The 27,365-nt window shown below is 35.7% G+C and overlaps 1 protein-coding gene across 1 annotated transcript in view; it reads right to left on the reverse strand.

The window, feature by feature from the left end:
* LOC126825555 (lysine-specific demethylase 2B) overlaps positions 1–27,365 on the reverse strand; it is a 48,344-nt gene that overhangs the window by 17,829 nt on the left and 3,150 nt on the right. The window contains exons 2-9 of the mRNA XM_050555200.2: positions 9,960–10,098; positions 9,445–9,523; positions 8,866–8,912; positions 6,908–7,080; positions 5,947–6,053; positions 2,378–2,471; positions 1,626–1,779; positions 453–568 (exon numbers count right to left, since the gene is read on the reverse strand). Of these exons, the coding sequence (XP_050411157.1) occupies positions 453–568; positions 1,626–1,779; positions 2,378–2,471; positions 5,947–6,053; positions 6,908–7,080; positions 8,866–8,912; positions 9,445–9,523; positions 9,960–10,098 (909 nt within the window). The remainder of the gene's footprint in view (positions 1–452; positions 569–1,625; positions 1,780–2,377; positions 2,472–5,946; positions 6,054–6,907; positions 7,081–8,865; positions 8,913–9,444; positions 9,524–9,959; positions 10,099–27,365) is intronic.

Raw genomic sequence — 27,365 nt, forward strand, 5'->3', positions numbered from 1 at the left:
GGAAAATAACAAGAAAATTTCTCGACTAACTCCAGAATTCCATGACTTGTAAAATAAATGGTGATTTGTTATATTCAATTTACGATCCGCAGTCTTGTGTAAACTCTTACACATTGTTAGAAAGTAGACGTTGGATGATTTATACACAGGGTTTATCAATCCAATATATCTCAGCAAAACATGTTGGAAAATTTTAGATTCGAAAAATTTGAAAGATTATTGCTACTTGCTACATTTGTCTAGGAGAGATAAAGAAGAGGTTGTAAAATTACTTAGAATTTAGAATTGATCTATTTCGATATTTGAATCAGTTTTTTACTCATTGATTTTAAATATGAAATCTTTTGATTGCATAATGCATATGGTTTGACAGGTGGGTATATACTGGTCTAACAGGTTGAGATACTAGTCGGACAGGTGGGTATATACAATGTTAGAATATAATATATTACGTGTGTTCTATCCTCTACTTCTGCTACCCGTAACTGCTGTAGAATGTTAAAACTATGAATAAAATTTCCTCCAAATACCAGAGAATCTATCGGTGTATAAACAGCGTGGATCCAACCTGGAAATATCAATTATAAATATTTACTCCTATCGTCACGACTAGGGAGACTATATCATTCATCACGACTCAGGGATGATACAAGAAGTCATCGTGACAGACTGGAGTAATTCGGTTCTAACATAGTCCAATTCCTGTGTCTTGTACATTTTGACCAACCATCATGAGAGTTATCCCCCTTTCATCTTATATCTCCAATACCCACTAATATAGTTTTGATGCTATCCGTAAAATGTGAAATTAATCAAGGAGTTCTACATCCTTGTACAACCTTGCCAGAACTACACAGACACCCCTCACCCCACGCTTTACTGTACTACTTTTATAAAAGGTTTTGACAGACCCTTCCTCTCTCATATTTTAAACAAGTTTTGACTCTACCTGAAGGTATATAGACCCCCCCCCCCCCCACACCAATCTGTTGTACAGAGGTATTGCAAAGGCCTTCTATTTATAACTCTGTGTAAGATGATTGACCTTTATAAAGTTCATATGCATTCTACGTGTGACGTCATATCACATTGCGGCGATCATTGGCTCGATAGCACAGGCAATGTTTACATAATGTGAATTGGTTCAGGCAGAATGATGCCTTTTACTCATTTGACATACCCATTTTACATACATATATTTTATCCACATATACTTCAAACACCTTAATTATTTTTTTAATACTTCAAAGAAATGTTCTAGAATATAAATTGCAGAAGGAAAAAAGGTAATATTCGGGGCTCATTAACCCACAAGGATGTCATCCCTATCAGTGATATTAGCTGCCTAGCGAATACTCACTGCTGATCAGTGTTTCCCTACACCCCATCCTACCTGTATAAAGATTATACTGTACCTGAGAGTATGATACCCTACGTGTATAAAGATTATACTGTACCTGAGAGTATGATACCCTACCCGTATAAAGATTATACTGTACCTGAAGGTATGATACCCTACCTTTATAAAGATTATACTGTACCTGAAGGTATGATACCCTACCTGTATAAAGATTATACTGTACCTGAAGGTATGATACCCTACCTGTATAAAGATTATACTGTACCTGAAGGTATGATAAATGTATATCCAGCTTTTAACGTAATCATCTCACACTGATCCACATGATCAGCTAGAAACACGTCACCTTGTTTCCCTGATAAAACCCAGTTCTCATATATACCTATATTCTTATCTGATGGTGGTATTAACCAAAATACCTGAAATATATACATATATACCTATATTCTTATCTGACGGGGGTATTAACCAAAATACCTGAAATACACACATCAATATTCATATCCAACACCACCAAATATCTCCTTTTATTGTCCTTTTTTATTACTTAATTTTACACATGTGATAAGACAAAAGATTTTATTAAAAGGAAAATGAAATGGGGTTTAACGTCCTACTGTTCTGCTCCTACTAGGCTAATGGAGTGGGGCATATGCCATACAGTGTGCTATGGGGGGGGGGGGAATTTTGCCCAGGCACTTTGGCCTACTGCTATATCGAATTCCAACTGACAAGGGATCTTTTATGTGCAAGCCAATGTATACATTGGAGCTCGGTTTTCGTACCAACCGAATGACTACACAGCTATCCTTTTCATGCCCGCCATACTGCACCACGGAGAAAGGGGGAAACCACGTCGGAAATCCCAATGAACTTTCTCTGCCATCACAATGATCGAAGACAATGTAAGGATAGTTCAAGTTTCTATAATTTCTATAATTTTCTTTTCAATTTATCTGCCAAGTCATTATTCTTATAATTTCTCTGTAAAATCACCATGGATACGATATTTCTCACCTTTTCACCGTGTAATATATGATACCAAACGGACGTTCCACCAAAATCTATATGAAAATCTGTATAACATCCTCCAACACTCATCAAGCAATACCTATATATATATATATATATATATACATTAAATGGCCCCTACTACATGAAGATCTAACCGGTTGTAGCAGAAGGTCGCGTCAGCGGTCACACAAGCCGCCTTTGACCCTATGACAATCAGCATTGACGTTTCTAGTGGGTTACTCAGAGTTCCGTGCACCTCACACCAAGAATAATTCTCCCTGAAAGATCGTTTCATTGGCTAATCCCACACATCATCCAGAACACTGATTATAGAAAAACTCTTCCAGCATTAAAGACAAGTCAAACGAAATTTCAACTATAAAAAACGAAATAGGATCTGTGTTTTAATTAGATTGAGAAATTTAGAAAATTTATCCAATCTCTGATGATCGGGTAAACCAGAATCTTTACACATGTCTGATTCAGAGATTCTGTAAGAAGTAAAATTACACAATCATACCATTTGGAATAAAGACATATTAAGAATGCGTTTGCGAGAAAACCATGCAGGGACCGGCACATGGTGGGTGACCGATTTTCACCATTTTTTTTATGTATGATGGGTAACCCCTCCAAACCCCACTGCCACAATTTTAGATCAATCGAACCATTTTTAGAGTGTTGAAAAAAAATTGAAATTTTAAGACCGAAAAAAGCCAAAAAATCATCATTTTCAGGCCACTTTTCAATTATTTCGTACAACTAAACTACGACGAGTAGATTAATGAAACTTTATAGCGTAGCAGATATGGTTAGTGAGAATACATTTTGAAAGTTTGATGGATTTCCATGGAGCGGTTTTTGGTACAGGGACTTATTGTTGCAAGGTGCGAAAATAGCTCAATTTAGGTATGTCATTTTATTCTATCTATATCTCACCCACTGCGGGTTTAAGTATTTTTTTGGAATGCTGACTGAAAAGGCAATGATCTATAGTATTAAGATCAAGAAAAAAAATGGGTGGCACTCGACCCGTTCAGTAGTAAATAATTTCCATTTTTGTAGAAAAATAACGATTTTCAACAAAAATGACGAAACATAAACCGCTTTATTTACACACTGAAAAGTGTAACATGGCACTTGAAACCAAATTAACGTGGTTTCCAGTTCCATTAACAGCAGGCCATAATAAAAATAGAAATAAACAAATAAAGATAAACGCAGATTATATACTTTCATCAAAAAATTCAAGTTTAAAAAAATTTATGTTCCATTATTAAAACAACAATTACTTATTACTATCTATCTAGCGCTATCCATCTATCTATCTATCTATTTATCTATCTATCTATCCAATAAGTATCTAATCACGAAAACTGAGCTCACAATAACACCGTTAAAATTTTCAAACCATGAAGTTTGAAAAGCTTAATTTACTGTAAATTTGTGCAAAGGATGGGAAAATGAACAGCTGATTTCATCCGCCATCTTGGAGGCTGGAGTGCAAATCTAACTTCGGCCTGACGAATAATAATAATAATAATAATAATATGTACATTTATATAGCGCACGTACTCCATGTACAGAAGCATGTCCACTGTGCATACAATTAAATTAATTTTATTAATCTTGATAAGTCTTGATGTAAAACAAGAAAGGGTTTGAGATGATTTAATGATCTCTGGAAGATTGTTACGCAGTTTAGATGCATTCACTGAGCACGATCCGTATCCAAATGATATTAATTTTCACTTTGAGCAACAAAACTGATGAATGTGTGTTCGGCCGGAGGTTACTCGAGGGCACTTGAAGTTAGGTAAGTATATTTGAGCTAAGCCATTCACACAGTGATACGTCAAAGACAGACTTTTGAAGATGATTGGCAGCCAATAGATTGATTTCAGAACAGGAGTAATATGAGAGTGTTTTGATGATCTGGTAAGAATTCGAGCTGCGGTTTTTTCTACAAGTTGATTTTTTTTAATATTGGCACTAGATGTTTCTACTAACAAGCTGTTACAGTAGTCAATCCTTGGGAATACCAAAGAACATAAGTGTAGCAGCTGCTTCCTGGCTAATAAAGTGTTTATATGGCCAATGTTCCTGGACCAAAGATAACAGTTTCGACAAATTTCACTAATGTGACTGTCCATGCTCAAATTGGACCCCAAGAGGAAACCTAACCATTTCACAGTGTCTCATGGTACAAATATTGCATCTCATACAACCACATCATTTGAACTTTTATTTTTCAGATGTGTATTTTGACCACGTCATTCTGATTTACTTAATTCAATTAAATTTAATTTCAACATATTTCTTTTCATCCTATCTTTAATGTCATGTGTACAAAATTTGATGTCAGAATAATTAGGGAATGAAACAGTTTTTAAAAGGGAATAACTTGCGATCACCTGTGTATCATCTGCATAAGAATGTTGCCCTAGAAACCATGATTATCGATTAGTTGTCCAAATTCTTAGTACACATTACAGAAAGAACAGGTCCAAGGACTGATCCTTGTGGAACTCCCGAACCTTCTGTATCGGCCCTACAGAGGGTTGCTGGAAGGCGGTTGCATGGGGCATTATCAGGCCTAATAATCCAGGCAATGAATGATTTTATTGGAAAAATGATCTCAAAAATGAAGTCATTTTCTTCAAGTTCGACCATCAAATTTAATATGAAAGAAATCTGTGCCAGTCATTTTGTCAAAACCAAATATTAGTATTAGTAGTCCTCAACTTTCATTATTAATAGAATTGTCCTCAGTCCTGCAGTGGGTGAGATATAGCATCATGAAATTTATATGTTTTAGCATATAGCAAAAACTACGTCTCAAAATAAATTCCTGATAGCCTCAAATGGTTTCGGAAAAATTTAATAGTCACATATATTGAAGTAGTAGACAAGATCATTCATAAAAAATTTTTTTAAAAAAATAAAAAAATCAATAGACAATTTATGGGAAATATTTGAATTTAGGGGTTATTTTTTTTAAAAAATGACGTTTTTTTAACCCTAAAATGGCCATAGCTGGTTCTCCGTAACTACAGGGTTGGTGACCCTCATATTTTATGTGGGGTATATGGGGTACCCAATGACCAAATTCTCTTTAGATGATATAAACAAGTCTACATCACAAATGTTGAATAAAACATTATGATGGACCTCTTTTCATCCAACTAAATCATTTTCTGTAGATTATACACCATTGTTTCTTTGGTTAAATATTAAACAAACTTGGTCATTTCGGGACTAACATACGGTTCAATTCTATTTCACTAATTCACTAGAGGATAAGGGTCTTTAGCAGTGGGAGGAAACAGTAGGACCAGGAGAAATCGCCACTTTCAGCCACCCATCCCTCCCTGTATGTGTTACGAAATGTGGTTATTAAATAACTGAGAAGTATCCATATATACCTTGTGAGTATATTTTACTGCGGGATTTATATGTGAAATATGAGATATAAACAAGAACGTTAACTTTAATTTCTAGCTGATTTTCTTGACAGTTCATAATAAAATGGATTATTCAAGATTTTTCCACATTAGTTAAATATAACTTACTTCTGTACTTTTGGATATTTCATTTTATCTATAACATTCGTTGATTCTGTCTGACATTCTTTCAAATGGCGGGGCCACACACGATCAACCCAATCTACCTGACGGACCTGTAATATATATTTATACCATCAATATAAACCTCTACCCAATATTTATCCTTCTAGATATCTATCACTATTTGTATTTAAAATGTGACGTCACCCTTTGATGTTGGTGTACCATTATTTCAAATAATCGTATGGGCAACTTTCCAATCATACATTATTTATACTAGTAAAATATTGGACTCGTGAGACATATTTCACTGCAAAAGCATGTGCGGAGCGTCTGTATTTTAAGTCTTCTAGTGGTCTCGAGCTCAAGACATTGCATAAAATATTGTAAAAACATTCGGGCCTCACGGCCTTCTTGTTGTTACAATATATTACTTAATGTCTCGCTCTCGACCATTTAACAATACATATACCACAGGATATTTGGTTATGGGTGGGGGGTGGGGGGTGTCTGGAAAATTTTCAACATGGCACATATCTGGATCAGAATATTACATTCAATCAACTGTTTTACCCCAACCATGGCTACCAACAAAGGCCTTGAATTTACACTTTTCATCAAAACAGAAGTGGATTTTTATTAAAACTGTCCTGTATCTCCACTAGCCTTCTACATTTATTTTCCATGGTTGCATCTACAATTTTAATTCAAACTGTCAAAGGTTCTTTTATGTTCTAGAATTAAATATGCAGAGGGAAAAAAGTTTATATTGTAAACTAATTAATCTGCATCGATGTTACCCCTATTAGCGATTGTAACAGCCTAGCGAATATTGACTGCTGATCAGTGTGACACTATTCTATTTATTGAGGTTTCGATCCTGGGACATCCACGTAGGACTGATCAGGGATATACGACTATAACACCATCCCTGAGTCAACACTGGGACATTTTGATATAGACTTACCAGAGTTGGTGACTCGACATAGTTGGCCAATCTGGTATGACTGAACTCTAAACTAATAACATTTAACAATCTATCTCTATCTGAATTCTCGTAATATCGAACCCAATCTTTCATCGACATCTCCATACCACGCTGGGTATTAACATCCATAACATCTAACATTCTCCGACTTCCTAGAAAAAAAAACAAATCATCTATCTTTATATATATATACCACTCAATGAAAAATAGCTGGGATGGTTTCCCCTTGTCAGTGATGCAGGACAGAGGGCCTGACAAGGATAGCTGTCTAGTCGTTCGGATGGGACGTAAAACCGAGGTCCCATGTACAAATTGGCGTGCACGTAAAATAGTGGGCCGTGTGCGGCTGTCCGAGCACAATTTCCCTTGTAACAAACTGTATGGCGTGTGTACGTCTTCATTAGCCTAGTCGGAGCAGAACAGTAGGACGTTAAACCCCATTTCATTTCATTTCATTTCAATGAGAAATAGGGTTTATTCTCCAACTTTTCAGCTCAATCAAGGCTTATGAAATGAAATGGAGTTTAACGTCCTACTGTTCTGCTCCGACTGAAATAATGAAGACTGACACACGCCATATAGTGTAGAATGAGAGACATTTGGCCTGGACAGCAGTGCTACGTCCAAAGGATCTTTTATGTGCATGCCAATGTGTACACGGAACCTTGTCCTTGTCCAGGCGTATGAAAGTGGGCATATACCATGCCGTGTGATATCAGGGTAATTTTGCCCGGACTACTCTTATTTCGGTTTCCATCTGTCATGGATTCATTTAAATGTAAACCAATTTATACACGAACTACTAGCCACTGTGCCTCATCAGGGCCTCCATTTAGTCAACCATGTCAGAAGATCCTGAAGAAATGAAACGGGGTTTAACGTCCTACTGTTCTGCTCCTATACTGGGCTAATGAAGACGTACATACGCCATATAGTGTGCTATGAGGGAAATTTTGCCCGGGCAGTGGCACTATCGCCTACTCTTATATCAAATTCCAACTGCCAAGGGATCTTTTACGTGCATTCCAATGTATACATGGGACCTCGGTTTTTCATATCATTCGAAGGACTAGACAGCTGTCCTTGTCAGGCCCTCCGTCCTGCAGTTCCTGAAGAAATTTCTCGGCCAACTCACTAAGCCACCACAAGTCGCAACATGGATAATACAGTCCATGAGTACCTTTGAAACACATAAATGATATATCTATCTTATAACTCAAAAGTTTAATCCTTCCCTACAACCACTGAAGTTTATATACTAGTTATCTCCCTTTATTTATTCGCAACATATCTAATCTAGGGTGTTTTTGTGGACAGTTTATAATGGAAGAAATGAAATGCCTATGGGGTTTTTTCTGCATAAACTGGGTTAATATATATAGACATGTATATATATGGTATGCAGTGTGCTATGAGTAGAGCTGTGACCTACCCATTGTATGATTTCAAGTTCATCCAACCTAAACGACTCCCCTTTTCGCTTGTCCTGTACCACTGACATGGGTTAACCCAGACTAGAAGTGTCTTGCCAAACAAGGGAGGAAGCATCATAATCATCTAGCCACTATGGTTTCTATAACCAAGAGAGAGAGAGAGAGAGAGAGAGAGAGAGAGAGAGACTAACATATGGTTCAATTTTATTTCAATAATTAGTGTGCGTGTAACCAGGGAATCGAAATCATGCCAGTTGACTCAATGACAGTAGACCGTAGTGCCGCTGTCCGGGCAACATTTCCCTCATAGCACACTGTATAGCGTATGTCTGTCTTCATTAGTCTAGTTTGGAGCAGAACAGTAGGACGTTAAACCCCATTTCATTTCATTTCCGTATATTAACAGGAACCATTATATATAATCAAATAATTTGTTTGCCTTGTTCTCAGTGAATGGAGCCATTTAAAATGTTGTTGAGTGAGGACGTTAAACTTCAAACTTACCAACACACTGTTTTACTTCTGCTACTTTAAAATTCTCACTCGGCACTCTACAAAAATAGAAAAATCTCTAAAATAATTGAAACACAGACAATACAATATCAGGGTTGATTGACATATAACGAAATGTACACTTTCAGGGTTGATTGAAATGTGCATTATCAGGGTTGACTGATGTATCAGAGAAATGTACACTATCAGTGTTGTTTGAGGTACGTGAGAAATGTGCACTATCAGGGTTGATAATCATGTAGAGCGAAGTGTACAAGAGCAAGGTTTATAATGATGTACATGTATGAAAGAAATGTGCATTATCAGGGTTGATATTGATGTATCAGAGAAATGTGCACTATCAGGGTTGACAACGAAGTACAAGAGAAACATGTGGATAAGGATGTTTTTGAGTCATGTACTATCAGGGTAGTTTCTGTAATCAACAAAAAAAACATTGTTTACAAATTTATGAGCATGAAATGTGAACTATCAGGGTTGAAAATGATGTGTAAAGGAAATGTGTGGATAAGGATGTATTAGACTATAGAGTCATGAAACCCTCCGAGAGAATGTAGACATTTTACTCACCTCATTCCTAAACCTGTTTTCTCATAAAATACAATCGGATTCTGTAATCCATGTTCCTGGACATGTTTTAACGTAAATTCTGAAATAGATCATACAACAATGGTGGTAATATTTTTTATGTAGCTTTGCTTGTTTCAATCCAATAATCAACTAATTATATCAGTTTTATCTGGCATCTTTACTTTAGGTGGACTGAGAAGACCTACAGACCAGACCTCACCTATCAGGACTCTCTAGACAAAATGGTAGGCATGTGAGGAATGGAATCGTCCTGGCCAGATGATATATCAACACAGAGCAAGACTCTCACCTTAATCATATATTTACCAGTCTCCATTGAATGACATTGAAATGGTCTGACTGAATCGGGAAATTACAATCGTTGATTTATATAATAGAAAAAGATTGATTACATGCAATAACTGGAGAACTTATAATTCTTGATTAATTCTTTATCAAAATCAATTCTTGAATCAATTTTATTTTTTTAATGTTTTATAAAATATTGGTCTCACCTTCTCCTTTCATAGATTGTACAAAGTTACCATGACATTTATTATTGTGTAATTTATCCAATATACTATAGTTTCTCTTTCCTTCAATTTCATCATCATCTATATCTTGATCTCGGTACATCTTTCTTTCTTTCGCTCTCTATAATACAAATAAATAAATAAATGTTCTTTACATCCCTGATGTAGATCTGTGAATAAAGAAGTCTGAAAGCTTAAATAAATAAATAAATGTTCTTCATATCCCTGACCTAGGTCTGGGAATAAAGAATTCTGAAACTTTGGAAATCAACCGCTTAATAAATAAATAAATAAATAAATAAATAAATAAAAGACATAACTTTTAATAAATAAATAAGTATATTGACTGAATTTTATAAATAAATGCCAATATTATTAATTTCATTTTTTTATTTTCCACATATTGAATAAACATTTTCAAATAAATGAACCAATGAATAAATGAGCTAACAAAAAGGAATGCATGTATGATGGAATAAAAGAATGAAATGAATGAATGAATGAATGAATGAATATTAATAAGCAAATAAATGAACTTCTTTATCCACGTGCTCACTGAATGGTATACAGAACAAATATTAGTTCCTATAATTTGTTATTCAAAACTTTAATCGTTTAGTTATATTTGTTAAAATATGTTGAATATGTTCCCAGTCAACTGTAAGTGTGCTTGGCACTAAATGTTCGCCATCTTGGAATTTTTACGATTGAATAATGTCAACACATCATCGTCTCATGGACAATACTATTATCAATATACTTCAGTATCTTCGTCTAAACCAGTGTGCCGCGAGAGAGATCTTCCTAAGTGTGCCGCGAAATCTTCCTAAGTGTGCCGCGAGATCTTCCTAGGTGTGCCGCGAAATTTTGAACGGCACACGAAGAAAATTTCTCACTAAAGAAGCAACCTATTTAACGGATAAAATTTGAAACATTGCAATAAAGTGAGTTCATAGCTGTGTTTTTCTTTATTTAGTTTGAGTCATTCTAAGTGTCTATGACGAGTCTGTGTCTACGGTTGTATACCGTCTATGACTTGCCATGTTTTATTTTGTAAAATTCAAACATTTTTCATATATATTTAGCCAGGTGTGCGGCTATTTTTTATGTGTTCTGAGGTGTGCCGTAGGCAAAATAAAGATTGAGAAGCACTGGTCTAAATTTTAATAATGCCACCAAGTGTTTGCCGCCTTAAAACACGATTGTTACCCTTGCGTCATATCTCTTATAGTGCAATAAACGATTAAAATAATCGCAAATCGTTTAATGTGCAATACATGTTTATATTGCCCGATACCTGACAGTAATTATACCTCAACAAATACAATACAAGTTATCATACACGTGTTTTAAACAACGCGGGATGTCGTGCGGTACTATAATGATCATTCGTTATATCTCGGTATATGCTGGCAAGACTCCTGGGGTTTTCTGAAAATGTATACATGGCAACCCGTGAACATGGTTACCAAATATAGTTTTTATTTTGGAGTGAAGTTCACCATTCAACACAAATCGTTTCTATATCTTCTATATCATCTCTAGGTCATAGGCCTCTATAATACGTCATCGATTAAGAACAGAGGGAGAAATGGGGTTTAACGTCAACTCGACACAAACCAGGTCATTTCGGGACTAACACATTGTTCAATTTAATTTCAATAATTCGCTTGCGCTTAGGGGTCTTTAGCAGTGGGAGGAAACCGGAGGACCCGGAGAAACCCCACGAGGTTGGACGATTAAGAACAGACACGGTGCTAGTTAACCGACAATTTAATTCTCAAATCGACGATTTCAGTCGACACGTGAAAACGTCGGAGATTTCGGGATGTATTTATTCTACTTCCATTTTATAAAATTGAAAATGTTTATTTTGTGTGCATGAACGCAGTTCAATAGATTCGAACCGCATTACAATATACAATCTTTTTTTTTTTTTTTTTTTTTTTTTGATCCGGCGACCATTCGGCACAGACATATATTCTGAACTAGCTAGTCCTCTGAATTCATCTAGTCTATCGTTTGTATGATCAATCAATCTAGGCCTAAAATGTAAGTAAATAATTTTTAAAAGATATATACCATTTTATTTGGGGTTCATCTATAACCTATCTAACGTATCTAAACCAGAAGTGGGTGAAGCCAAGAGACAAGATGGTCCAAAGTCGCTGTACTAGCAGGGAGCCATTTATTGGTAAGTGCAAACAGAGAGCGGGTGCGAGCGTACTACACGAACCAGTAACCGAACATGACGTCATCGCAGCTATCAAGGAATTATTAAATGCAAATGTAATGGGGTTTAATGTCCTACTATTGTGCTCCGACTGGGGGGGGGGGGCTAATGAAGATAGACATACGCCATACAGTGTGCTGCAGGAATTATGAAGTCCGACAATCGATGCGCAGTCTAAAGAATGAGCTTAAAAAAATTCATGATGATCGGACTAGAATTATCGGAGATTTGGGCCTTTTTAAAAGAGCGTTGCCGAGGAAGAAGAATACAAAATGTCTGGACCAGTTCAAAAGTAAAGCAAGTCATTTTAATACCCTTTACACTAAATAGGAAATAGTTTTTACCTACTAATACGCCAAAAGTCTTTATTTATTTTTCTAATACATAAAAAAAATGTTTTAGAATTTAATTTGTCGGAGGAAATAGTTAATATTTGAGACTCATTAAGTCGCATCGATGTCATCCGTATCAGTGATTGTAGCGGCCTGGCAAATATTCACAGCTGATGAGTGTGGTAATTTCTCATAACCATACAGTCATGTGATACAAGTCAATTGATACGCGGAATCGATGTCAATTAGAGGGCGTGTCTTTACCCAGCTCCACAGGCACTTGAGGGGATTAATAGTAAGAAGTTTTATTTTAATCCCTTCAAGTGTGTTTACCCAGCTCCTAGGAAGTGGAACAAGTCACCCCTCTGTCCAGAACACACTCAATTCTGCTACTTTTAAAAGATGTCTGCTGAATTTATTCTGTGCAATATGTGACATTAGATAAAGAGTTGACAGTTCTCATTATGTTAAAAAAAAATAGATAACGTAAATAGAGTATGCTGAATATATTTCAGTCAGATTGCTTCACTCTGAACCGAGATATTAACTTTTGAATTTTAGGCTAGCCTCGAACATCATTACTTAAGTCGGTACGATAAAAAAACAAAGTCTCGATTATCCAGTTTTACGTTTAATTATTTTTCAAAAAATGTATTCCAATCTGTTAAATATCCACCCGATTAGATTTTATTACATACTTCGAGAAGGTATTTGTTGAGTAATAAAACCTAGTAGTTTATCGAGGGCTGGCCGTCCTTACCGCACGGTACAAATTTTATCACCAGTAGAAGCAACAAATTCCAGAACAAGCCAGAACTCATACCAAAATGGCCGCTTTATACAAATGAGTATTTAGGGGAATACTAACCCGAACCCTAACCCTTTTAAGAGAAGTAAAAACTAAATTAGACCCAAGTTCAGTCTTTTAAAAAGGGTTATGGTTAGGGTTCGGGTTAGTTATCCCCAAAATTCTCATTTATATAAAGCGGCCATTTTGGACTCCGGAAGCACCTGTACCTCGATAAACTAATAGAAGGTTTTATTTGTACCGTGCGGTAAGGACGACCAGCCCTCGATAAACTACTTAGAAGGTTTTATTACTCAACAAATACCTTCTCGAAGTATGTAATAAAATCTAATCGGGTGAAATATCACAGGCTAGCGATGGCATCGAGAGTTGATTATGGTCTGGACAAGTTAAGTAATATCTAATTAATAATTTATATAACATTTCAGGCCTAAAGAAAGATCTACAATAGGCACATTTAGCTTTTGCATAATGTATGTTTAAAGTCTCGATGTCTAATTCTAGCGCTTTATGGATCATTTACAAACTACAATATTGTGGAAGACGAATCTCAATCGTAGGAATATCACTTTAAAATATTTTAATTCCGTTCAGTATTGATAAAGATATGTAAAATTGAAATTACATCGATCTATGTTGCTTCGACAAGCCCGCTGCCATTTTGTTGTCTACGAAAAATTATTGATAATCCTGGGACCGGTTTCTCGAAATCTTAAGTCAAGATAAAATCCAAATTTTAGTAGATATTTCAATTTTGATTGGCTAAGAACTAAAATCAATCTAATATTATCCAATCAAATTACTAAAATTTGGATTTTTATCTTAGTTAAAATTTCGTGAAACAGGCCTCTGTTTTAGATCCGATAGAATCCAAACGTTGGTATTTCGATTTTGTTTTCTTTAAGATCCATTATGTAAGATTTAGATAAAGAGCTAGCCATTCTTGCTATAATAGTTCCAAAATAGATAATGTAAAATGAATAATTTGAACATTTCATTCAAATTACTCTATTGCGAGCGAAGATTTGGCCTTTGAAGATGTGTGCAATAATTTCAACCACCGTACTGGTTGTTCGAAGCTAAGTCTCGCTTCTCCATTTTTTAGTTAAAATCAAAATATGGCTGAACTGTTCTAATCTATTTAATATCGTAGAAATCCGAAGCCATCGAGAGTTGATTATGGTCTGGAGAAGTTGATTAATGGATTAATGTCTAATTAATAATTTAGAAAACATTTCAGGCCTAAAGAAAGACCTGCAATAGGCAGATTTAGCTCTTGCATAATGTATGTTAATTTAAATGTTAAATAATCAATCTGAATACAGTTTTGCAATGGATTAAACCACGAGAAATTCAAATATTTGAGCGAAAAATACAAAAGAGGCATTGTTACTTTAATGATGCCAAAGGCCATATTTTACCTTGTGATGTATATTTATTTATATGTTTTAAAAATATTTTTCATTAAGTCCAATAATTTTGTTACAGGCTTATGTTCGGAGTCGTTAATTATGTGTTTACCATAAATGGTTGTTACAGACTATGTTTAGAGTTATGTCTGTGTTTACCCCAATCTGTTTCACACAGTATTACGAAAGTCTTCTAATATCTCTGTAAAAGATGACTGCCTTCAACACGTGACGTCATATCACGCGGCGTCAATCACTGGCTCAATGGCACGTACATTGTTTACATAAGACCTTACTGGTTCGGGCGGAATGGGGCCTTTTACTCATTTTAATACCCATTTACACTAAAAGAGGAAATAATTTTTTCCTACAAATACTTCAAACGTCTTTATTTATTTTTCTAATACATAAAAAAAATGGTTTAGAATTTAATTTGTCGGAGGAAAAAAGTAAATATTTGTTGCTTATTAAGTCACATCGATGTCATCCTTATCAGAGATTATCAGTGTGGTAAAGGCCTACGAATGTTGAGAACGTTCAGCGCTATAGATTAGTGTTATTCAATACAGCTGACACGTTGTTGTTATTATTTAAAATGTTCGTTGACCTATATTTAGAAGCTGAAGTGTGGAGTATAGTAGCTAATAGTATAGGACGAATAGTCTATTCTATGTACATATAGGTCGTCATATTGGCTTCGTTGATTTTATATTTAACATTAGACACTGCCTTTCATTGAAATGTTGACGGGGTCTTTTTATGCGTATTTTTAAATAAACTGATCGTCACGAAAAATAAAACTACCATGTTTTTGTAATTAATTACTTTAGACATGTTAAAAATTCACGTTTCGGGTTTTCTTAATCAGGGTCCTCACAAGGCCTATGTGGCGCCCCAGGGCAAAAGTTTAAGTGACGTCGCCCCCCCCCCCTTCCCCTTCCCTCCCCACCTTGCATACTGTATACTGTTTTGTTCAGTGCCTGTGCTCAGTTGATTTTCTGTAATCAAAGAAATTTTAAAATACATTTTTTTATACTTTTAACACGTTACCTAAATAATTATTTATTAAATCAACTTATAAAATTTGCTGAAATATGAACTGGTTTACACAGAGTTAACGGAAGCGAAGGCCGGTGATATGCTATCTCAGCCTCCAGGCTAGTCCATGAATATTCAAATGGTCTCGAAATACTCCTTGTACCCGCATAAGGGTTAATATGCTGGGCTCTTTATTTTGTGATTTTTGTCCTGCCGAAATTAGTTGGCTCCTCCTATAGAATATTGCTGATTATTAAAGTCAAGTCCAGAAGTCGACAGCGGGACGAAATCATAATACAATATTTAATGGGATAATTAGCATTATATATCGACTGTTGATTATGAACAATCTCAAAAAGACTAAGCAATTTGTCCGGAAATAAAGCTACAGTCGCAGTCAGTGTTTTTAAAGACTCCATTGAATAATATGTCCGTTGTGACAATTACTACGTTTTGTACAGAGAGAGAGAGAGAGAGAGGGGGAGAGATGGGGTTTAACGTCCACTCGACACAAACTAGGTCATTTCGGGACTAACATATGGTTTAATTTTATTTCAATAATTCGCTTGTGCGTAGGGGTCTTTAGCAGTGGGAGGAACGTCTTGTACAAACCAGCGGTTTTCAACAAGTTTTGTCAAGTTGTAACCATGAACGGTTGATTCCGATCAGAGACGAAGATGAATTAGTCTATGTATTGAATAATCTGTTCTCTATAGAATTCTCAGCTTCAACGACAGTCAAAATGTAAGCAAGTTGGTACACAAATATAATGATTTTATTGAATTATTAAGACCGTATATGAAAAGAATTGAAACCTAGAGGCGCGGTAATAAGTCATTCATTGTGATTTTATTGACGAGAGAACGGATACCTATACATGACAATTTTAATAAAACCGTCTATGTAATATATGCTTATAACCCACAGCATTTTAATTTTTGGCGAAAATTCGTGATTAAATGAAAATGACCCAACCACTTGATTTGTCATTAAACTGAGAAACTATCCAATCCAGTGTCTTCGACATGTCATCTTGGCAAGTTGGAAGGACAGCATGGTTAGTCATCATGAATGGGCTGGAAAACGAGCTAGCACTAATTTGTAAATCTTCGCAAAATAACCCCTTGTGGATTAAGTTAATTTTCGAGTATACTGTACTATTATATAACGCGCTGGAATCTACGTTCTATTAAATATATATTATGGGAGATTAGATAAAGAGCTGGCAGTTCTCACTATAATGTAAAGGGAATTTGATGAAAATTTCAGTCAAATTGATCCACTCTGAACCGAGGTTTTAGCGATTGAATTTTATTCCTAGTCTCGATCATCATTACTAAAGTCGGTACTATAAAGATCACAGTCTCGATTATGAATTTTTTGATTTAATCATCAATGAAAGTTGAGCAGCAGATCCGATTCAAATCCAGTAAACATAGCAGGCTAGCGATGAGATCGAGAGTTGATTGTGGTCTGGATAAGTTAAGTCATGTTTAATTAATAATTTAGATAACATTTCAGGCCTAAGAAAGGCCTGCAATAGGCATATTTATCTCTTGCATAATGTATGTTTAACATGGAAGACTTAGTTTGCTTCGAAGGTCACACCATAGGCGAACTGTGACAAAATATGGCGCTAAAATCGATGTGCAGGCCGGACTATTTATATTAATAATCTCATTTAATGAATATTGCCATCTGTATATCACATTACATGTAAATAGTACGTTTATTTTATAATCCACACCTGAACGTTTCCACGGATACATTATCCGGCCACTAAAATCCAAATAATCATTCAGCTGGGAAATATTTCATGTTTGAATTATATCCCAAAGGAACCGTTATCACATAATAATTACATGTTTATTAAAATTTATCTTTTAAAAGATTTTCTGTTGTGGATATCATTTTGTCTGTAAAATACATTGTATGTTTTTTTTAATATATTTCATAGTTAGGGCTTTATTTTGTATAACCAATGTTTTGTCTGGCTAATAATTATATCCCAAACGAACTATTATCACATAATAATTACATGTTTATTAAACTATCTTTTAAAAGATTTTCTGTTGTGAATATTATTTTGTCTATTAAATATATTTGTATTCGTTTGTTTTAATATATTTCATTAATATATTGTATTCGTTTGTTTGAATATATTTCATAGTGTGTCAAGTTATAACTAACATTTCATGGCTTTATTTCTTATAACCAATGTCAATAATATCCCCCGGTATTACATTTACAAATGAATACCACGCATAAATTATATACACTGATCACTGAACTGGAAATACACATGGAATACAATTTATTTTTTAATTACTGAGCGACCACCATTCAATAGAATTATATATTATGGTGTTTGTTTAATATAAAAGTTTAATTATGTTTTAACATCACAATATGCAAGAGCTAAATCTGCCTATCGCAGGTCTTTCTTTAGGTCTCAAATGTTATATAAACTATTAATTAGATATTTATTAATAAAACAAGACCACAATCAACTCTAGATGGCATTGGATACTCGAGATTTTAACTAGATTAGAACAGTTCGCCATTTAAAAATTTAATTTAAAAATGGGAAAGCGAGGTTAAAGATGGGTTCCCGCGTACAAACTTGGTGATTTAATGGTATATATGGACCAAAAACATATTCAAACTAATTAATTTGTCATAATTATGCTTCAAATCCTTCTCAAACATTGTAATTGCGAAGGAATGCCCTGCTATTAAAATTCGATCAAACCAGGTCATGTTTACGTCACGTCTTGGGAGTCAGAGGAGAATTCATTGCATACATAAGACGATGTTGTCTTTAATCGCTTACTATTTATTACAAATATCGAATCCTAATTAAATTCTCGAATTATCCACTACCCGCGTCTTTTTCCGTCATTTTTATCTCAGAAAGTATTGTACGTCTAACTCTTCATAAATTTTATCAACTTGTACATCAAGCGCTCAATGTTCGCTTGTGACCTTTGACATCACGCGTGCAGAAGTTCCTAATCAACAGCCCGTCAATTAGGGGAACCCTTACATTTTTGTCCTGTATACGCTCCATGAATGTTTTTCGGGGAATCCAGTATTTTTCTAGTAAGATTGGATATCTCTACTTTCCATATATACCAAAATTGCCATACTTTTATTGGAAATAACCACCCGATAAATACTTTTCTGGGAACCCATCTTTAAGTCGCGAATATACAAGTGCCCTGGTTACCACTATAGCACACATCTTGTCAAAACTACAAACAGTGATAACTTGGCTAAGAATGATGTAATTTGAATGAGATTTTCAATATTTTCATTTTACATTATATATTTTTGAGCTATTATAGCAAGAACGGTCAGCTCTTTATCTAAATCTTACATAATGTATCTTTAATATAACTATTGTTGCAAGAACGTCCAGCTCTTTATCTAAATCTTACATAATGTATCTTTAATATAACTATTGTTGCAAGAACGTCCAGCTCTTTATCTAAATCTTACATACTGTATCTTTAATAATAGTTGAATTGTGTGTTTAATATGTGTTTATATTGTATTCACTTACCTTAGGGTGTTAACAGGCATGAAATGAAATGGTGTTTAACGTCCTAATTGGCTGCACTGACTGGGCTAATGAAGACGGACAAACGTTATACAGTATGCTATGAGGGACCTCGGTTTTATCTTCCCATCCAAACGACTAGACGTTGTCCCCAGTAAGGTCCTCCGTCCTATACCACTGACAAGGGGGTGGGGGTGAGAGACACTCTGACAAAACCTAGGGGACATTCTAGGCTAACACGAGGATTGAATCCCGGACCTCTGGTTAGCAATTCTGTTTCTTACTGAGCCACCACGGCTACCAAACAGGGTACATCACAAACTATAAATCTATCTGTTTTAAGAAATCATTGCACTAGTGATCGACAGAGCCAAGAGCTGACCCTGGGCCTGGGCCTAGGTAAAAGACGCCTGCCCACTCCCCAATCGCGATTTATTTGCTTGGTGAATACTTCCATCGACAAAGACTTTCAACAGTCAACAATGCAGGGCCATTTTGTTCAACACCAAAGCCATTTTTACAATTTTGAGATTACCGAAGGCCATTTTTTAAAATCTGTTGAAAACTTAAATAAACTTCAATAATGCAATATTTTGTGAATTGTTGTATACCGACAGACTTGGAGAAGAAGAAGGGCCGATCTATTCATTTTATTCTGCATGTTATAAAGATACAAAAGACATGCAATATCGTAAAATGTACATTTTATAATAGTCAAATTATAAGATATCCAATATCTCAGTCACATTTTACTTATCAGATGGACCCAAGTCTCGAGTCACATGGGCAGTGGGGTACCGGACCCTTTGTCTCCAGTGTCTGGGTCGAGAAGTAGATGTCACCGATGTCCTGTAGAGGTGAGGGTCCACAAGATTCTTAAAATTTATCATATGGCGCACAGGTAACTTGGATACAGGTAAGACCGCCATCAGAAAATACCACAACGTGATCAAGGGAATATATGCTCTTTTATTCATCATAATGTTTAAAAACATACATTATACAAGAGCTAAATCTGCCTATTTCAGGTCTTTCTTAGGGCTGTAATGTTATCTAAATTATTAATTAGACATTAATTAACTTATCCAGACCATATGAACTCTCGGTGGTATCGGATATTCGAGATTTTAACTAGATTAGAACAGTTCAGCCATATTTTGATCGAACAACCAGTACCGTGGTTGAAATTATTGCACACGTCTTGACAAACCTTCAAAGGCTAATATCTTCGCTCGAAATAGAATAATTTGAATAAAATTTTCAAATTATTCATTCGACATTATCTATTTTAGAACTATTATAGCAAGAATGGCTAGCTCTTTATCTAAATCTTACATAATGTATCTTTAAATGTGGGTCAAGTCGCTTGAAAACGTTACAAGAATATTCTTCGAATCTCCCCCAAATAAATCAGTAATTGTTCTGCCAGAAGTATGTGTTATAGTTGATTATTCATAAACATGTATGACGATAATTTCCCGGAGACCAGTAGATTATAAAATCAAATGGGGTTTAACGTCCCATTGTTTTACAACAACTTGGCGAATAATAACTGACAAGGGTTCTTTTACGTGCACTTGACATTACTGTTCGTCCCATCCGACCAACTCACGGATCAGTTTCAAACGAGCCAGTTAAAATGGCATCAGATGGGTCCAATTTGGAGCTGGCACGATATATCGTTGACACGATATATCGTTGAATCGATGTGTCGTTATTCGCTCTTTCACGATTCGCGTGACGCTGATTCGATGTATCACGATTTAATAGTTGGCGATTGTTTGATTGTTTTTTTTTTGTCATTTCAGTTGGTAACCTGTCACTCTTAATTATTAACATCACATATTATCCATAGGTACACAAACACTCTTAAATTGTTTTAGTCTTTATTTTGATCCACATCAATATCGTGATAACAAAGTTTTATTTCTTCGACATCAGCAGGACTAAAAATATCAATTATTCATTTATCCTCTTGTTTTCTTGGTAAATATTGACCTGGTTACGAATCGCAATACGAATCGTATCGGAGCATCTGAATCGCAATCCGTGTCGTATTGTGACTGCAGTAAAGAGTTTTGTAAAGAGTTGGCCATTCTTGCTATAATAATTCAAAAATAGATGATAAAAAAAATAAAATTTCAGTCAAATTACTTTGTTCTGAAAGGAATTGTCATTGTTGGAAGTTTTGACTAGAAATAGGCATCAACTGTGTTTGCACCGTCTATGAGAATTGGCGATTGTTTGATTGACAGACGATAACTCAACCCACATATTCTCGGTTATCAAGTAACACACTCAATGGTTATAGTAGCCTCGCTTGAATGCCCTTTCATCACCAGTTTCCGGTAGTGACATCAGCGACTAACGGTAAACGTTAGCTTGGTCCGCGATTTATTGATTTAATTTTATATGGACGACTGTTTAAATCCAAACTGTATCCAAGCCATCCGAGGGTCTACAGAATTGATTTTGAGCTTGTCGTGTAAATAAAGGTCTAATTAATAATTTCTATAACATCTGAAGCCTGAATAAAGACTTGCAAATAGGCAGATTTAGCTCTTGCATAACGCATGTTTAATATTAATCTAACTCAAAAATAATTTAAGACTTTTACTGCATTCACGGGCCTATTGCCTGATCAAGGGCCTTAACTCTTGAAGTAATTATCGAGTGATCAAAATTATTGTTCGATCTGTTTCAATGTAAACTATGTAAATTCAAAATGATTTGATCTCTATAAATTGAGTCAATAATAAACCTGTCGATTTTATTTTATTTTACTGTGCTGATTTGTTTTGATGGGATGAACATCTGTCTTCCTAGAAATTTTACGACTGCAGATAAAGCCAATGTTCATGAGTAAAGGTTCAACAGTAAGTCAAACTTGTGTCCAATCGACACAAATTATGTCATTTCGGGACTAACTAAAATATGTTCAGTTTTATTTCAATAATTCGCAGTGGGAGGAAACCGGATTACCCGGAGAAAACCCACGAAGTTGGACAGGCGACCCTATTCCTTGTCACGTACAACCATTCGGCCACCCAACCCCCCAAACTTTAAAGGAGGCAAGTCGCTAACTCAATATCATCCACAGTATTCGACATTGCAAACACTGTTTATTGGTTAATTTAAATCAACATTGATGTTATTAACTTACGTCATACATTGATTAATCAATCAGCGTTGACGTTTCTAGGGGTTTACCGCCATAGTGGGGTGCAGAGCACGCCAAGAACTCGTTGTAACAGACCGTTTCATTGGCCAATTTCTCACATCAACTAGAACGCCTGTTATATAACAACTCTTCCAGATTCTAGTGTAGTGAGGACAAGTAAAACGAAATTTCGAACTATAGAAAACGAAACGTAATAGGATCTGTGTTTTAATCAGATTGGGTGAGAGAGAGAGAGAGAGAGAGAGAGATGGGTTTAACGTCCACTCGACACAAACTAGGTCATTTCGGGACTAACGTATGGTTTAAATTTTTTAACTCAATAAAACACTTGCGCCTAGGGGTCTTTAACAGTGGGATGAAACCGGAGGACCCGGAAAAAGCCCACGAGGTTGGACAGGCTACCCTACTTCTTGTCACGTACAACCAGGGATTCGAAACCACGCCAGTTGACTCAATGACAGGCCTTATGATACAGCGCGCTCGTGCTAACCATTCGGCCACCCAACCCCCCAATCAGATTGGGGGCAAAGCTAGAAAGTCTGAAGGAACATCTGTGACCAACATGCTATTCAACACATATAGTAAGAATTAAAGCTCACAGATGCGGAGGAGGTGAATTTCCAAAGTGTATTATAAATCATGATTGTCAAAAAATAATAGCTTGAGGACTCGTCTTCCATATTGTTTATTACACGTTCAGGGTGGTGTGAAAGAGAAATCAATTCAATTTGTCACATTCCTGATGAGAAATGTCGATTCTTATATATTATTTGTAAGACTTTCGGGAGACATATACAATGTATACGGTATTTTATATCGAGACAGTTCTATATCTAAACGCAGAGAGGTCCTAGCCTGTTCCACGCCCACTCCCAATATGAAAGGGCCTAGCCTGTTCCATGTCCCTTCCTATTATGAGAGGTCCTAGCCTGTTCCATGTCCTATCCCAATATGAAAGGGCCTAGCCTGTTCCATGTCCCTTCCTATTATGAGAGGTCCTAACCTGTTCCATGTCCTATCCCAATATGAAAGGGCCTAGCCTGTTCCACGCCCACTCCCAATATGAAAGGGCCTAGGCTGTTCCATGTCCTATCCCAATATGAAAGGGCCTAGGCTGTTCCATTCCCACTCCCAATATGAAAGGTTCTTGACTGTCCGTCGCCCCCTCACATTGAGCAAATACGGGGATGATGATGCGTAAGATTACGGCAGGGGTGCCCCCCTTGTTCTTAAGGCCCTGGTGTTCAGTCTGCCATGCCTATAGATAAACTCAGCACTGAACAGAGGGGAAATGACATATCCCCGGAATACAGTATTATAACAATATACTACCAATAAAGTTAATCTCTTCTTTCACATTTTGTTTAGTGACTATATACATTTAAAAGGGTGGGGCTGTAAATTTTTGAGCAGAAATGTTTACTTCTGCCGTTTTTGCCCAACAAATCGTATCTCCGGGCATTCATAACTTCGATCAGAATAAGGTAATTTGGCTGATACTGGCTATTTTCACAATAACGTACAAATAACGGTAAAGAGGAAATATCCTGCAATAGCCATGCAGGACTCTTACAAATAACAAAAATGTTACAAAACCAAAATTTGTATAGGAATGTCTTTTCAGTTATTACCATTTAAAAGACGATGTTAACAGTAAAGACATGATGGAAAAGACAAAAATTCAGTCATTGACTCCAGTTTTCTAATTAATTGTTTGAATACCATTAGAGCGCATAAAAATAGCGATTACGCAATATAATTTTATAAAACTTTTGTTTTGTCTATCCCTATACAAGAAGTCTTTATTGTTATCATTATTTATAATGGAAAAGACATGCTTTGACTGTCTGCACTCTTCCATGTTGCATAAACATGCATGATATTAAAAGAGTGCTTTATTCCTTGGTTTTCTGAGTGGAAATCTCTCAATGGAGTCAGTGTTTTATGTCTTGGAACAGACCAACACAAGAGACATGCAATTTGGGCGCTAACCATGTGTGGTCAACTTATTTGTTTTGATTTGCCTTTCTATAAACTGTTTCTTTCTGTTATGTGGGATTTTACTGCTTGACCATAACACAGTCTTTGATTTAATGGTGACACCTAGTGACATACTTGATAGGCCTAATGTTAACTCGCTAACAAAGCATTAACGAAGAAGACAAATTGTCCTCAAAATTTGATGGAAACAATATTTGATATAGCTGATTTCTATTTCTTCTTTAAATAGCTAATAGAACATTTTATTCAGCTCTCTTGGATGGCTAATTGAAAAGCACTGTAATTTTTAATGATCTTTCAATTTTAAAGGGAGATTTTCAAGTTCAAATTTGGGGAATGAATAGTTTTTACCACGGACATTTTGACCACATAATTTGATATACTGATTTTATTTTATATAATAGCCCTGTCAAAATATTGGCCCAAAGATGGTACTTCCATGCTGATGTAAAAAATATACTGATTTTATTTTATATAATAACTCTGTCAAAATATTGGCCTAAAGATGGTACTTCCATGCTGATATACAATATATATTTTTTTTTTTTTTTGATGGTTACGAAAATTTTATATCACATATCGGGTATACCATTTTTTCCGTTATTTGTATGTTTTTGTGAAAATATCCCACATTTAATTATCTATTTTTAAATTATATTAACAAACACAGCAAACTCTTAATGAAATTGATAACCAAGTCCCGTTGCTACGATAATAAAGGTCCAACGCTACATCTTCAAACAGGTATAACATCACTCAGAATAAAGTAATTTGAATGAAATTTTCAATAAATTAATTTGTGATTATCTATTTTTGAACTATTATAGCAAGAACGTCCAGCTCTTTGTGTAATTCTTACATAATCAATTTCTAAACTCGAAGCTTTCTATTGCGCCTGTTATCAATAACGTATAAATACCGCTATATCAAAACGTTTGCAGCTTACTAAAATAACTTACAATCAATGTCATGTCACATTCATGCTGATTGGCAGATCGATAGATCGATTCTTCCATAGGCCACTAGATTAATGATGAATTGAAATGGGGTTTAACGTCCTACTGTTCTGCTTCGACTGGGCTAATGAAGACAGGCATACGCCATACAGTGTGTACACGGGACCTCGGTTTTTATACCATCCAAAAGACTATGCTTCGTCCTTTGCCAGACCCCCCCCCCCCCGTCCTGCACCACTGGCAAGGGGGAACCACGCCGAAAAATATCGATAAACATTCTAGGTCAACGTATTTCAACTGCCAGTGGTCTTTTTACGTGCACGTCAATGTGTACATTGAATTTCGGTTTTTTTGTATCCCATCCAAACGACTATACGCTGTCCCTTGCTAGGCCCTCCGTCCTGCACCATTGACAAGGGGGGGGGGGGGGCACGCCGGAAAATATCGATGAACTTTTTAGGCCAACGCAGGGATCGAACACAGAACCTTAAGGTTGGCGAGTCAACGTCTTACTCATTGAGTCACCGTGGCTCCTCTGCGTGACTCCGCACTAGATTAAAACAATCCAAGAGCTGATAACGAAATATTTGTTTTAAATTTTAATTCGAACGGCGAGGGCTCCTCGAATAAAGGGAGTCTTTGTTTTAAGAAGTCCCTCATTGATAGAAAATCACAAAAAATACAGCGAGAATAGAATTAAATGAAAGAATTATCACAAAATTTTGTTTCGAGTCGTTTCACAGGGTCATTGATTCCACCATTACGATAATTATTAGGTCCACGAAAAACAATTACAGTTCGCTACTGGGTTTCACAAAGACAGATGGGTTGACTATGGCGGATGTCCTTGATGTTGGTCGTCTGCGTTCATTGTCATGTCACTGTTTTATTGTTCGCCTGTCTTTCATTCACAGGACATCTTGATGCCTGGTCTTTTGTTGTGTTTGTGAACCAAGGGGTCTTAGTTAATGCGTTGTGCTCAATGTTTGCGTTTAATACATCGATCGAGAGTCATCTTGAATATAAATAAAGACGGATTACTTGCTATAACCAAGGAGTGAAACGCCAATTAATTAAATCGATTCCAACATAGGAAGATGAGGACGAACAACACAATTAATTGGAGCAAATTATTTAAAATATTGACCTTCTTTCATACTACATATATACAGTATACTTTCTATTTATTAAGCTTCTTCGGGCAAACTTTAACAATTCCAACCAATTACTCGCAAACCTAGTTTTCTTTCCTAAAACAATTTTATTTCTAATATTTAACACCTAAGAGTAGCTTTAACTATGACCTTTTTATATCAACTAAATTAAAGAAAGACACCAAAATACTAATTTAACGACTAGCGCTTTCAGTTCGTACTGAATATCTTCAGGCCATTTTTATTTATGTACCCAAAATGAATTGAAGTAAGTCATATGACACGGCAGTAACAACAGTAAGTAAGTAAATAAAATAAAACCGCCCACTATAATTATTTACATGTATATAAATGTAGCTACGTGTATCGGTTTAAAAATGAAATGTAATGAATGGGGTTTAACGTCCTAGTTTACAGTGGGTAGAGAAATGACCAAAATAATGTTATCAACAATTAGTCCTAACAACATGAATTATAATACGCATTTCGATGTCGTTTGCTGTCTCCGGATTTGGGGGTAGCGGCGAAACCTTACAAAAACAATTCTCAAAAATAATGCGATGTCGATGTCCCGTTTTTTTTTTGTTGTTTTTTTATTGGGGGGGGGGGGGCTCGCAACCTAACACGAGAGAGAGAGAGAGAGAGAGGGAGGGAGAGAGAAAGAGAGAGAGAGAGAGGGGGGGGGGGGGGTAACGTTCACTCGACACAAACCAG

The sequence above is a fragment of the Patella vulgata genome, chromosome 6, assembly GCF_932274485.2.
Source record: "Patella vulgata chromosome 6, xgPatVulg1.2, whole genome shotgun sequence".
Classification (NCBI taxonomy): Eukaryota; Metazoa; Mollusca; class Gastropoda; family Patellidae; genus Patella; species Patella vulgata.